The sequence below is a fragment of the Capra hircus genome, chromosome 11 (assembly GCF_001704415.2).
Source record: "Capra hircus breed San Clemente chromosome 11, ASM170441v1, whole genome shotgun sequence".
NCBI lineage: Eukaryota > Metazoa > Chordata > Mammalia > Artiodactyla > Bovidae > Capra > Capra hircus.
In genome coordinates, this window is record NC_030818.1 from 95,107,942 (window position 1) to 95,122,264 (window position 14,323).

The 14,323-nt window shown below is 39.8% G+C and overlaps 1 protein-coding gene across 2 annotated transcripts in view; it reads right to left on the reverse strand.

Annotated features, from left to right (window-relative positions):
* Positions 1-14,323, reverse strand: part of NR6A1 (nuclear receptor subfamily 6 group A member 1) — a 220,235-nt gene that overhangs the window by 36,622 nt on the left and 169,290 nt on the right. For both annotated transcript variants that reach the window (XM_018055752.1, XM_018055753.1), the window contains exon 3: positions 1,251-1,493. In XM_018055752.1, coding sequence (XP_017911241.1) covers positions 1,251-1,493 — 243 coding nt within the window. The remainder of the gene's footprint in view (positions 1-1,250; positions 1,494-14,323) is intronic.

Sequence of the window (14,323 nt, forward strand, 5' to 3'; positions counted from 1 at the left end):
AAAGTTGAACAATTCATTAAATCTGACTAATCCCCACCCCATACTACTACTATGAGCTCCTAATACCTTGCCAAGTGTTTTATATACACTGTCATATTTAACCCTCTAGAGAGCTCTGAAAGTTTCATCATATCATTATAAAGGTAAAGATTATTGAGCATTAGAGACATAAAACAAACTGTCCAAGGTCACAGATCTAGTCTGTCACCAACGTCTGCCTCCTGAGTCTGGGCTCTTTTACTGAACTACATTGCACCACTCTCCACCCTCCATGAGAATACTCCTAGAGTTCTGACACTGGCTCTCTCTTCTGTATCCAAGTTCTCTCTCTCTGGGTGATTTCTACCCACTAACAAAACTTTACTACCTCTATGCCAACAGCTCCACAAACTTCTACTGGTAGGCAGGGCTTGTCACCTCAGTTCCAATCCAATTTATACATCCAACTTCCTTAGTGGACATCTATGGGTATCCACTTCAAATTTAGCACCTACAAAGGTCAACATTTTGCCCCACTCTTTATTAATTAATTTACTATTAATGTGAATCTTCAGTTTCAATTTCTAGTAAGGCCAAATACTCAGTATGTCACCAATTCCTACGAGGTGAGCTTCTCCTACATCTCCCCATCCATGCCATCACTTTCCCCTTCCCTTTCTTCTGGACCCTTCTAAAAACTTTCTAGGTGGTTTTTCTGCTTCCATCAGCCCAATTCATTCTTCAAAGCTGCTCCCCAGGCCAACTTCCTTAGAATATTGGTTTATTTGTGCCATTTTAGGCTAGTGGCTCTTGGAAAACTTGCCAGTAAATCCCCAATTCTTCACCAACTTGGATGCAGATTTCTGGGCATGTCTAACCTGAGTATGCCATGATTCTACCAAACAGAATGATAACACATTCAAGGGGACCTACAGCCTTCTTGTCTTTTCATATAAAATTCCTACTTCTTTTCATTATGCCCTGAAAAAACTAGTGGAGTATATTAATCCTAGTTATTAGCACCTGATTGTTGATTGGGGTCTTGCCACATGGAGCCTGTGCATTCCTTTTCACAGGATCCTTAATGCCTCATCAGTCTTTTACCCACCTAATCTGGGAGATCCTTGTAGGCAGATTATGAGTACATACACAGTACAATGCCTAGTATATAGTGTAGGCGTAGGAAACGTCTAACTCCAAGGCTTACTAGCTGACACTGAAGATAAAATGATGGGTAAAGGGTGGGCAGCAGAGCTGCAAGCACCACTTACCCTTCCGGTTCATCCCCATCTGGAGGCATTTGAGCAGGCGGCAGTACTGGCATCTGTTCCTCTGCTTCCGAGACATGACACAGTTCTTGTCACGAGTGCACCGGTATACCCGCTTGTTGCAAATGCTCCGCTTGAAAAACCCTTTGCAGCCCTCACAGGAGATGATTCCATAGTGTAAGCCTGTGGCGCGGTCGCCACAAATAAGACAGGTTCGTTGTTCAGCGCGATCATCTGGAACAGAAACTGAATACGTGAAAGTTAGAACATAGTGGAAATGATGACTTTAAGCCTGCAGTTCTGAAAGAAGCAACCCTGGGTAGATCCTGAACATAACCTTCTCCAGGCTAACTGGCAGAGGTGGCATCTTGCTGTAGGAACAGACTCCTTCATCTACCTGTAGATTCCACAAACAAAGCCTAACTGAAAAAAGAACTCATGTTCTCTGAGTTTCATCATCACTTAAGAGTATCCAAATCAGAAATGTGGAAGGCTTCTCCCTCTCCCTTACTTTCTTTAGTGGTAGCCTACCACTTCTACCCTGTAGGAAGGTGGTAAGGATTACTTATCATGTATCTAAGTGTCCAGCATATGGTATACACCCAATAAATGACAGTTATAATCATTAACCAGTGAAGAAGCTTCCATGCTCAACTATACCTCAATTAAAACAAAAAACAGAAAAAAAGAAACCTCCTGGAAAGATTCTGATCAGAGGCCAAGGCAGAAGACCAGAGATTTGAACTGCACTCAGTAATAAGCAAGGTATAAGGACACAGCCCTCAAAATTAAAGATCCTTAGTTGTACCCTAGTTCCGGCACTTAGCAGGTAGGTGAACTTGGGCAAATTAACTCTGAGCTGTTTCTCTCATCTGTAAAATGGGGATTTTACTGTCATCTATATAACACAGATAAAATACTAAAGCACAGTTATTTTATAAAACACTGTGCATTTTTATAAAATACTCGCATATATATTTATATATATTGAGTTTATATTATATAAAACACTCAAGCACAGTATATGGTGCCTGGGCTACCACAGACAGTTATGAAGAGAAGAGAAGTTGCTCAGTCGTGTCCGACTCTTTGCGACCCCATGGACTGTAGCCTACCAGGCTCCTCCCTCCATGGGATTCTCCAGGCAAGAGTACTGGAGTGGGTTGCCATTTCCTTCTCCAGGGGATTTTCCCGACCCAGGGATCGAACCCTGGTCTCCTGCATTCCAGGCAGACACTTTAACCTCTGAGCTACCAGATAGCTATTATTTTCATTATCATCCAAACAGGTTCACACTTAAAGTGATAGTAACATTCCAGAAAAGTATGTGAAGCGAATGTTAAAGAAGGGCATAGATATAGAGAAAGAAGGAGGCTGGCATTTACACAGCCTTTATTATTTGCCAAATTTGAGATACGTCTTTATGATCCCCATTTGTAGTAGGCTAGATAAAGGCCATTCAAAGATATCAGGTCCTAATACCTGGAACCTGTAAATGTTATAAGAAAAAAAAGTCTCTGCAGATATGATCACACTAAGGGCAGATTATAAAAGTGGGCCCTACTTGCAATTACTTTTTTTGTTTTTTTCCCGCACAAGGCATGTGGAATCTTCATTCCCCAACCAGGGATCAAATCCGCATCCCTTGAACTGAAAGTGCAGACACAGTCTTAATCACTGCATCACCAGGAAGTCCCCACATGGTTTTTTAAAATTTATTTTATTGAAGTATAGTTGATCAATTTTGTGTTAATTTCTGCTGTACAGCAAAGTGATTCAGTTATGCAGATGTACGCTCTTTTTCACATTCTTTCCTACTGTGATTTGTCAGATATTGAACATAGCTCCTTGTGTTGTGCAGCAGGACCTTGTTTACCCATTCTATATGTAGTAGTTTGCCTCTGCTAATCTCAAATACCCAATCCATTCTTCCCCTACCCTCCAACCACATGTGTCTTCTCTACGCCTACCACATATGTTTTTATAAGAGAGACTAGAGGGAGACTTGATACAGATAGCAGAGGACACGCACATGCAGGAGCGCACACACGTGTACAGGGGAAGGTGATGTGAAGACAGAGGGAAACGCTGGCCAGAAGCCAAGGACTAACCAGCAGCCACTACAAGCTCAAAGAGGCAAAGAATGGATTTTCCCTCAGAACCTCTAAAGAAAGTGTGGCTCTGCCCACACCTTCATTTCAGCTTACTGACTCTGGATTTCTGGCTTCTAGAACTGTGAAAGAATAAATTTTTGTCATTTTAAGCCACCCAGTTTCTGGTAATTTTTAACAGCAACAAAGGAAACTAATACATTTTTTTTTTTCATACAAGGACACAGATCTATTAAGATTCTTGCTCAGAGTCACACAGCAAATAGCAGGTATGAAGAGAAAAGCAGACATATGAGACTACACAGCTAGGGAAATAGGGAAAGACATACAAAAAGGGGAATTGCCTAGGTTTTTTGAACAGTTCCTAGTTATAGACCTTTCTAAGTCTTTCTGAGACCTGTATTCACTTCCTAACTTGGGTCAAATTGATAAACATGGGAATATCAGTTTCTATAACACAATCCTTCCTGAAGCTAACTTAAATGTGTTTTTATTATTTGCAGCTAAAAGAAACTTCACTAAGATTTCCTATAAAGTGTTCCTGGTATAATAAGCATTTCTTTTCTTTTCTGTTAAAAAATGCAAAGTAAGCTCAAGGAAAACATTAGAGCAAAGTTACAATAGCAAATTAAAAAACTAAACCAGGCAAGGCCAAATAGGCCAATGAATGGCATGACCACAGCACTGTCTGTGAGATGAAACCTCTTTTTTTTTTGAGATAAAAACCTCTTAAGTGTGCTGGGCTTGAACTGCTGAAGGGGCTTAGAAATAGGCCATGGAATACTGTCAGGAAATCATGATTGGCTATGGAGAATCTAAATTTTCTAATTCTAAAGTTGTCAATATTCTATTATATGCATACATTAAAATATATACAAGAACTCTGCGAGAATAGACTTTAAAATGGTTAAAATTAATCAATATCTGTAAGAACTACACCTCATGGATATGATTTCACTGAACACCTACAACTAGGCAGTGTGCTTTCTTTATGTGTCGTGTCATGTAATTCTCATAATCCCAAAGATGAGTACAATTGTTATCATTATTTTGTAAATGAATACATTTAGAGATCTCCAAAAAAGTTAAGTAACTAGTCCATTTAGGAAGTGGCTGAGCTTAATCTGCCAGTCTCAGGACTGGAGATCAATAATATCTTCATAAAGCACTTGCAGGCATTCTGTGCAGCATCTGGATGGATCCAGGAGCAAAGGGCCCCCAGAACAATCAAAGACAGACCTTTTAAGAATCTGCTCATGTCTTGTAACATGCTTGTTCTTTTCATAAGCGTTAAAAAGGCCACACTGACATCAAAGACTAGAGGGAGATATTTCTCCACTGATGGGTGCAGTGACTAGATTCTCTTGGGGCCCTCTGACTGCTTTCTCTGGTCATAGCTTTTCTTATTGCCATGTTTTGCTTCTATAAACCCTTGTCTATGCCACAGACTAGTAAACCAACTCAGACGGAAGCTTCTCAAACATAAAAGAGAAAGGCCCTCTTCCAATCAAACTCGTAGCCCTTCAAAGAAGCATTTGGCAAATCTCTCTCATAGCACGTTGGGAAAGATCATAACAACAGAAGAGTGTTATTTCCTCAGTCCTGTCTGAGCCCATGGACTATAGCTCACCAAACCCCTCTGCCATAGAATTCTCCAGGCAAGAATACTGGAGTGGATAGCCATTTCCTTCTCCAGGGGAATCTTCCCAACAAAGGGTCTGAACCTGGGTCTCCAGCATTGTGGGCAGATTCTTTATGGTCTGAGCCACCAGGGAAGCGGGCAATAACAGAAGAAGCTATTGTTAACTGAGCACTTGGGTGTAGGCTCTCAGCCAAGCACGTAACACATGTTATTGTGCTGAATCACCACCACAAACCTAAATGAGGTACCCTACTTTACAGGTGAAGAAACTCATGAAGCTCATGAGGTGATATCACTTTTCAACAGTCACCCAGCCAGTAAGAAAGGGAGCTAGGGCTGGGATCCCCAAAGTCTATGCACCTAACTAACATACTCTGTGGCCAAAGCAAGTCAAATTTATTCAGTCTATGCAAGTAAGTCAGGCCTTTCTCCTCTTGAAAAACAAACACACAAACACATGAAAAGATGCTCAACATCACTCATTATTAGAGAAATGCAAATCAAAACCACAATAAGGTACCACTTCACACCAGTCAGAATGGCTGCGATCCAAAAATCTGTAAGCAATAAATGCTGGAGAGGGTGTGGAGAAAAGGGAACCCTCCTACACTGTTGGTGGGAATGCAAACTAGTACAGCCACTATGGAGAACAGTGTGGAGATTCCTTAAAAAATTGCAAATAGAACTACCTTATGACCCAGCAATCCCACTTCTGGGCATACACACTGAGGAAACCAGAATTGAAAGAGACATATGTACCCCAATGTTCATCGCAGCACTGTTTATAATAGCCAGGACATGGAAACAACCTAGATGTCCATCAGCAGATGAATGGATAAGAAAGCTGTGGTACATATACACAATGGAGTATTACTCAGCCGTTAAAAAGAATTCATTTGAATCAGTTCTGATGAGATGGATGAAACTGGAGCCAATTATACAGAGTGAAGTAAGCCAGAAAGAAAAACACCAATACAGTATACTAACACATATATATGGAATTTAGGAAGATGGCAATGACGACCCTGTATGCAAGACAGGAAAAAAGACACAGATGTGTATACCGGACTTTTGGACTCAGAGGGAGAGGGAGAGGGAGAGGGTGGGATGATTTGGGAGAATGGGAATTCTAACATGTATACTGTCATGTAAGAATTGAATCGCCAGTCCATGTCTGACGTAGGGTGCAGCTTGCTTGGGGCTGGTGCATGGGGATGACCCAGAGAGATGTTGTGGGGAGGGAGGTGGGAGGGGGGTTCATGTTTGGGAATGCATGTAAGAATTAAAGATTTTAAAATTTAAAAAAAAAAAAAAAAGAAAAACAAACACACAAAAGCTAAAGAGCCAATGTTTTACTTTGTAAACGAATAAACATAAGCAAAATGTCCCTAAATGGTTCTTGGCCAGATGTCAGATAGGTTTTTGCAACTCTTATTCTTATAAAGGACTTGAAGGGTATTTAAAGCATGTTTACATTCCTTATCTCACCTGTACCAAGACCAGGGCAAGGATTATTTTTATCTTGTAGATATGGGAAAAAAAAATTCGGTTGTGTACCATGCAATGTTCAAGAAGTTTTTACATGTACTATTTATTCATCATAATGACTGTGAGAGGTATCATTATCTTCATATAGCCAGGAATCTTGGAGTTAGAAGGGGCCTTTCAAGTTGTCTTGAACAAGTTGACCTGAGGCATGCATTCCCTCTATGATATTCCTAGACAAGGGGTTAGTTACCCCATACTCTACTTGCACATCTCCAGCGGCTCAATAAGGTACTTCATTCCATTCATTCCATTTTAGATGGTTTTAATGGTTCAAAATTTTTACTTTACATTGAGCCAAAGTCTGTTAACCTGAAGCCTTCCTCACTGCCTTGAGTCATGTGCTTGCGGGCAAAAAATGTATGTATAATCTAGCCTAATTCATAAACCAATCATTCACTTAAAGATAAATAGAGTTCCTAACTGAATTCTTTTATTTCTTAGTCTTAATCATATAGTATCAAAATTTCTCATAAAACCAAGTAACCAGAACTGAATGGTTTGTTCTCCTTAATTTAAGGCTCAATTAGTCTTATATATCTGCAGCTATCAATCAGCAAACACCAGTAAACACATACAATTTTACAATTATTGATGATATAATGCTATAAAAATGATACACATTTTATAATGGGAAAAATGAAGCTTAAAGAGGTGAGTGAGTGAGTGAGTGAATGAAAGTCATTCAGTCATGTCTGACTCTTTGCGACCCCATGGACTATACAGTCCATGGCATTCTCCAGGCCGGAATATTGTAGTGGGTAGCCTTATTCTTCTCCAGGGGATCTTCCCAATCCAGGGCCGAACACAGGTCTCCCGCATTGCAGGTGGATTATTTACCAGCTGAGCCACAAGGGCAGCCCAGCTTAAAGAGGTAACGAAATTTAATTGGTTATATATAGCCAGGAGTGAAACTGAAATCAGAATTCAAAAACTTCTGAGACTACTGTATTTCCAGTCCCCCTATACTTAATTCACATCTGGTTTACAGAAATCTAAATCCTGAAGTATGTATCAAGTATACCATTAATATATGTCTTTCATAGTCCTTTCCTGAAAAAAGTAGGATTTCTTGAACCCAAGAGTTGGACTTTACATTTGTCTTTGATCAATTTTATCTTTATATAAGAAACTCCATATATCATTCTGATCTGTGGAACTCTGGGGATCTGGCCACCTGGCATATTAGTTATTTTACCCTCCTCCTTTTTACCTTGTATGGTTAATACTAGATAATATTCATTCCTAACTTTAAAACAATATTCAACAGAAAGTGGCCTCAGGCAAGTTGTTGGAGCCTCTTCTCAACGTGACTTAAGCAAATTAACCAACTGGAAACAGTTGTTCAACTAGTTCTGTCTGTTAATTAGCCAGACACCCTAGTCTGGCCTGCATTTCTCTATCTTATACATCATACCATGAATGACTGCTAGATGCCTCACTGAAATTTCAGATTCATTATATCTACAGTATTCTTTCACTTGTGAGCTACCATAAAGCAGATGGTTCACAAACATTTAGCACTCTTAAGCTATTAATTCAATGTTCTTAACCTGTGTTAGTCTACCTGAAAATACAATGGGAAGAAAATCAGCCAAATAAGCACTTCAAAATGGAGACTATGGGAACATAACCAGTATTTTACAGTAATTTTAAATGGAGTATAATCTACAAAAATATTGAATCACCTACTATGTTGTATATGTGAAACTAATACTGGAAATCAATTATACTTCAATTAATAAATAAATAAATAAAAGCAACAGAAACAACAGCACCAAAGAAGAGAGTATGCTGCTTGGTAACTATAGTGCTCAATAAGATAAGAGACAGAGTTGTTGATGAAAATCTGAGGGTTTAAAATATGACAGGTATTCGAAACTCTGACAAGGGAGTTTGCTATCTACACAAATAGCAATGGGTTAAATAATAGTGTAGGAAAGAGAAGACTCTTATTAACTTACAGGGAAATGGAATGCTTGCCTTGATCAGGAATACTAGAAGGTGGAAGGGCTCAGACTGTGTACTCTAAAAATACCACTTCATATGAACAGGAGCCAGGACTCCTAAGAAAAACACCTATTTCAGGTTTGAGGCAGAATATATAAAAGATGCCTTTCATACTGTTCATGGGGTTCTCAAGGCAAAAATACTGGAGTGGCATGAGCAGATCTTACAATCAGCTGGCAAAAGAAAAGAAGTGAAAGGAAAAGGAGAAAGGGAAAGATACACCCAATTGAATTTAGCGTTCCAGACAAGAGCAAGGAGAGATAAGAAAGCCTTAAGTGAACAATGCAAAGAAATAGAGGAAAACAACAGAATGGTAAAGACTAGATATCTCAAGAAAATTAAGAGATACCAAGGAAACATTTCATGCAAAGACGGGCACAATAAAGGACAGAAATGGCAAAAACCTAACAGAAGCAGAAGAGATTAGAAAAAGGTGCCCCCCCCCCCAAAAAAAAGGAAAGAAGAAAAAGAAGAAGAGGTGGCAAGAATACACAGAAAAACTATACAAAAAAGATCCTCATGACCAGATAACCACAATGGTGAAGTCACTCACCTAAAGCCAGACATCTTGGAATGTGAAGTCAAGTGGGCCTTAAGAAGCACTACTACACAAAGTTAGTGAAGGCGATGGAATTTCAGCTGAGTTACTTCAAATCCTAAGAGGATGCTGTTAAAGTGCTACACTCAATATGCCAACAAATTTGGAAAACTCAGCAGTGGCCACGGGACTGGAAAAAGTCAGTTCTTATTCCAATCCTAAAGAAGGGCAATGCCAAAGAATGTTCAAACTACCATACAATTGAGCTCATTTCACACGCTAGCCTGGTAATGCCCAGAATCCTTCAAGCAGTACATGAACTGAGAACTTCCAGATGTTCAAGCTGGATTTAGAAAAGGCAGAGGAACCAGAGATCAAAATTGCCAACATCTGCTGGATCACAGAAAAAGTAAGGGAATTCCAGATAAACATCTAGTTCTGTTTCGATGACTATGCTAAAGCCTTTGACTGTGGATCACAACAAATGGTGGGAAATTCTTAAAGAGATGATAGTACCAGACCACCTTACCTGTCTCCTGAGAAACCTGTATGCAGGTCAAGAAGCAACAGAATCAGACATGGAACAATGTACTGGTTCAAAATTGGGAAAGGAGTACATCAAGGCTGTATATTGTCACCTTGCTTATTTAACTTAAATTCAGAGTATGTCATGAGAAATGCCAGGCTGGATGAAGCACAAGCTGGAATCAAGATTGCAGTGAGAAATATCAATAACCTCAGATATGCAGATGACACCACCCTTATGGCAGAAAGTGAAGAGGAACTAAAGAGCCTCTTGATGAAGGTAAAAGAGGAGAGTGAAAACACTAAGATCATGGTATCCAGTCCCATCATTCATGGCAAATAGATGGGGAAAATGTGGAAACAGTGACAGAGTTCATTTTCTTGGGCTCCAAAATAATTGCAGACAGTGACTGTGGCCATGAATTTAAAAGACACTTGCTCCTTAGAAGAAAAGTTATGACAAACCTAGGCAGCATATTCAAAAGCAGAGACATTACTTTGCCAACAAAGGTCCGTACAGTCAAAGCTATGGTTTTTCCAGTAGTCAGGTACAGATGTGAGAGCTGGACCATAAAGAAGGCTAAGTGCCAAAGAACTGATGCTTCTGAATTATGGTGATGGAGAAGACTCTCAACAGTCCCTTGGACAGCAAAAAAAAATCAAACCTAAAGGAAATCAACCCTGAATATTCACTGGAAGGACTGATGCTGAAGCTGACACTCCAATAACTCTGGCTACCTGATACAAAGACCCTGATGCTGGGAAAGCTTGAAGGCAGGTGGAGAATCAGGTGACAGAAGATGAGATGGTTGGATGGCATCACTGATTCAATGGATATAAGTTTGAGCAAATTCTGGGAGATAGTGATAGCAAATTCTGGGAAGTCTGGCGTGGTGCAGTTCACGGGGTTGCAAAGAGTCAAACATGACTTAGCGACTGAACAACAACAATACAAAAGCTGAGTCTTGTACTACCCAAGACTAACAATGGGGTCATGTCAAAAGGATACAGGGAGCAACACAAAAGCCTCCCACTGGCCTAAAAGGAAGACTATCATCAAAAATAATGACTATGGCAATGGATTAAAACACTTCAAAGATCAAAATCAATTCATTTATAATAACATTAAAACAGAAAACCTCACTAGTTACCACTGGAGGATGCTATGACACCAACTCGTTATTCTGAAAATTGATGAATAAAGGGAAAAAAACAAACAGTGAAGTAAAAACTGTTGGAATCTTCCTCTCTTGCTCCTTTTGCCAAGAGTAAGAGAAGAGAGGAGGGTGGAAACTAAGAGTTTTTAGAAACATTAAGCTTTAATTGAGAAGACTGGAATTAGGTAAATAGATTTGCCTGGTGTCAAGGGATCAAGCTTTGGGTGGGGAGGTAGAGTTGAGCTTAAGGCCCATGGCAAGGCAAGTCTCAACTCAAAGATGGAAAGGAAAGAGACAACTGTCAGCTCTACAAAATCTTCCAAGCAGAGGCAGTAGAATATAGAGATTAAGAAGTTGGTCTGTAGAGTCAGAATCCTTGGGCTTGAATAATCTAGGGTCTGTGACTTGCTAGCTGTGTGACTTTGGAAAGCTTAAACCTTGCCAGAGGTGCCTCAGTTTCTTTTCTTTAAAATGTGGATCAGATTCCCTTCTTCAAGGAATTGTTGTGAGAATCAATGAATTAACAGATTACCTATAAGTAACATGGAGCTCTAGCTTCCTCATGGTCTGTATTAGAATGAAACAGCTTTACAAACTGACAATATTGTTGACTGTCTTTTTCTTTTTTTAACTTAAAAAATTCCACTAACACAAAGGAGTATTCAGTCAGTCTGGTGGCAAAGTAAGATAATAACAGATTTCATAGAGGAGCAAGTTCTAATGTATGACTCTCAGTTAGACAAGTGAAAGCAGAAGAGGGCATAAACAGAAGAAACAACTGGTATATAATGTCTTAACGTTGGTGCTAGACACCTGTAACTTGGGTTTTCCTCAAAACAATCTCATTCGCTTTTAAAATAGCCAGTACAGTCCACTAAGCTTCAGCAAGACTATCGAGTTACCCACAAATATCTGCAGATAAATCAATTTATGTCCTACCCTTCTTTATGTAAAACAGTGACAATCTGCCCACAATTTTTTTCCTGCAAAATGTTCTCAAGGAGGCTTGCCGGTTACTTATGAGAAATAAATGCAACCAGTCTTTCAGTCACTAAGTTGTGCCTGACTCTTTATGACCCCACTGACTGCAGCAAACCAGGCTCCTTTTTTTTTTTTTCAAATAGAATTAGATCATTTTATTATTGAGCAAAAAAAAAAATCACAATGCATGCAAGTTACTCAAAAGTGACCATAAATCTATAATGGATTTTCAGTTCTGGAAATTACTTAGTCTAGAATTAAAAATTCAGTTGTTACACCTCATCTAAATTTTAATAAACAGAAGCAGTTTTTCAATTTGTGTTACACTGAGTTACATCGAGTTTACTCATACCATCTTTTTCATAATTTTTTATCAAGTTTACTCTGATATCCCTATTTTCAAAATTTATCAGCCTTACTCCAATATTGTTCCTGACAATTCTTTATCAATACTTCCTATTTGCCTCTGCCAGTAAATCTAGGATGTATGATCAGTGACATGCTTCGACATTCTTCAGTAATGTTTTCCACCTGTGAAAGAAGCCAGATGGAAAAGATTACATACTATATGATTTCATTTATGTGAAACTTTCAGAGAAGGCAAATAATTTTAAGTTGATTTATAATTGATTCCCTGGTGGCTCAGACGGTAAAGCATCTGCCCGCAAAGCGGGAGACCCAGTTCGATCCCTGGGTCGGGAATATCCCCTGGAGAAGGAAATAGCAACCCACTCCAGTACTCTTGCCTAGAAAATTCCATGGATGGAGGAGCCTCAAACCAGGCTCCTTTGTACTCTACTATCTCCCAGAATTTGCTCAAATTCATGTCCACTGAGTCAGTGATGCTATCTAACCATCTCATCCTCTGCTGCCCCCTTCTTTTACCTTCAATCTCTCCCAGCATCAGAGCCTTTTCCAGTGAGTTGGCTGTTATCACGTTACCAAAGTACTGGAGTTTCAGAAACAGTCCTTCCAATGAATATTCAGGGTTGATTTCCTTTAGAATTGACTGGTTTGACCTCCTTGCTGTCCAATATACTCTCAAAGAGTCTTCTATTGAAGACTCACCACCATTTGAAAGCATCATTTCTTCAGTGCTCAGCTTTCTTTATGATCTCCTCTCACATTCATATGTGACTACTGGAAAAACCGTGTGTGTGTGTGTCTGTGTGTGTGTGTCTGTCTACTGGAAAAAACGTGTGTGTGTGTGTGTCTGTATTCTTTAAAGACCTTTGTTGGCAAAGTGCCGTTGTTGGCCAAGTGCCATCTCTGCTTTTTAATAAGCTGTCTAGGTTTGTCATAGCTTTCCTTCCAAGGAGCATGTGTCTTTTACTGTCATGGCTGCAGTCAGCATCTGCAGTGATTTTAGAGCCCAAGAAAATAAAATATGTCATTGCTTCCATTTTTTCCCCTTCCATTTGCCATGAAGTGAAAGGACAGATGCCACGATCTTAATTTTTTTAATGCTGAGTTTCAAGCCAGCTTTTTCACTCTTTCACCCTCATCAAGAGATTCTTTAGTTCCTCTTCACTTTCTGCCATTAGACTGGTTATCATCTGCATATCTGAGGTTGTTGATATTTCTCCTGGCAATCTTGACTCCAGCTTGTGATGCATCCAGCCTGGCATTTCTCATGCTGTACTCTGCCTATAAGTTTAAACAAGCAGTGACAATACCTGCCTTGTCGAACTCCTTTCCCAGTTTGGAACCAGTTTGTTGTTTCATGTCCAGTTCTAACTGTTATTTATTGACCTGCATACAGGTTTCTCAGGAGGCAGCTAAGGTGGTCTGGTATTCCCATCTCTTTAAGAATTGTCCACAGTTTGTTGTGATCCACAGTCAAAGGCTTTAGCACAGTCAATGAAGCAGAGTTGATGGTTTTCTGGCTTTGAAAAGTGAAAGTGAAGTCGCTCAGTTGTGTCCGACTCTTTGCGACCCCATGGACTGTAGCCTACAAGGTTCCTCCAACCATGGAATTTTCCAGGCCAAGAGTTCTGGAGTAGGTTGCCATTTCCTTCTCCAAGGGATCTTTCCCACCCAGGGATTGAACCTGGGTCTCCCAAATTGCAAGCAGATGCTTTTACCATCTAAGCCACCAGGGAAGTTCTTTGGCTGCACCTAAATATTGTATTTTGGACTCTTTTGTTGACTATGGGGGCTACTCCATTTCTTCTAAGGGATTCTTGCCCATTAGATATAATGGTCATCTCTGTCGTATTTGCCCATTTGTCCATTTTAGTTCACTAATTCCCAAGATGTCGATGTTCAATCTTGCCATCTCCTGCTTGACCACGTGCAATTTACCTTGATTCATGGATCTAACATTCCCAGTTCCTATGCAGTATTGTTCTTTATAGCATCAGAGTTTACTTTCACCACCAGACACATTCACAACTGAGCATCATTTCTGCTTTGGCCCAGCCACTTCACTCTTTTTGGAGCTATTAGTAACTGTCCTCCACTCTTCCCCAGTAGCATACTGGACAACTTCCAACCTGGGAGGGCTCATCTTCCCTTCATACTGCTTATGGGTTCCTGATACAAGAATACTGGAGTTGGTTGCCATT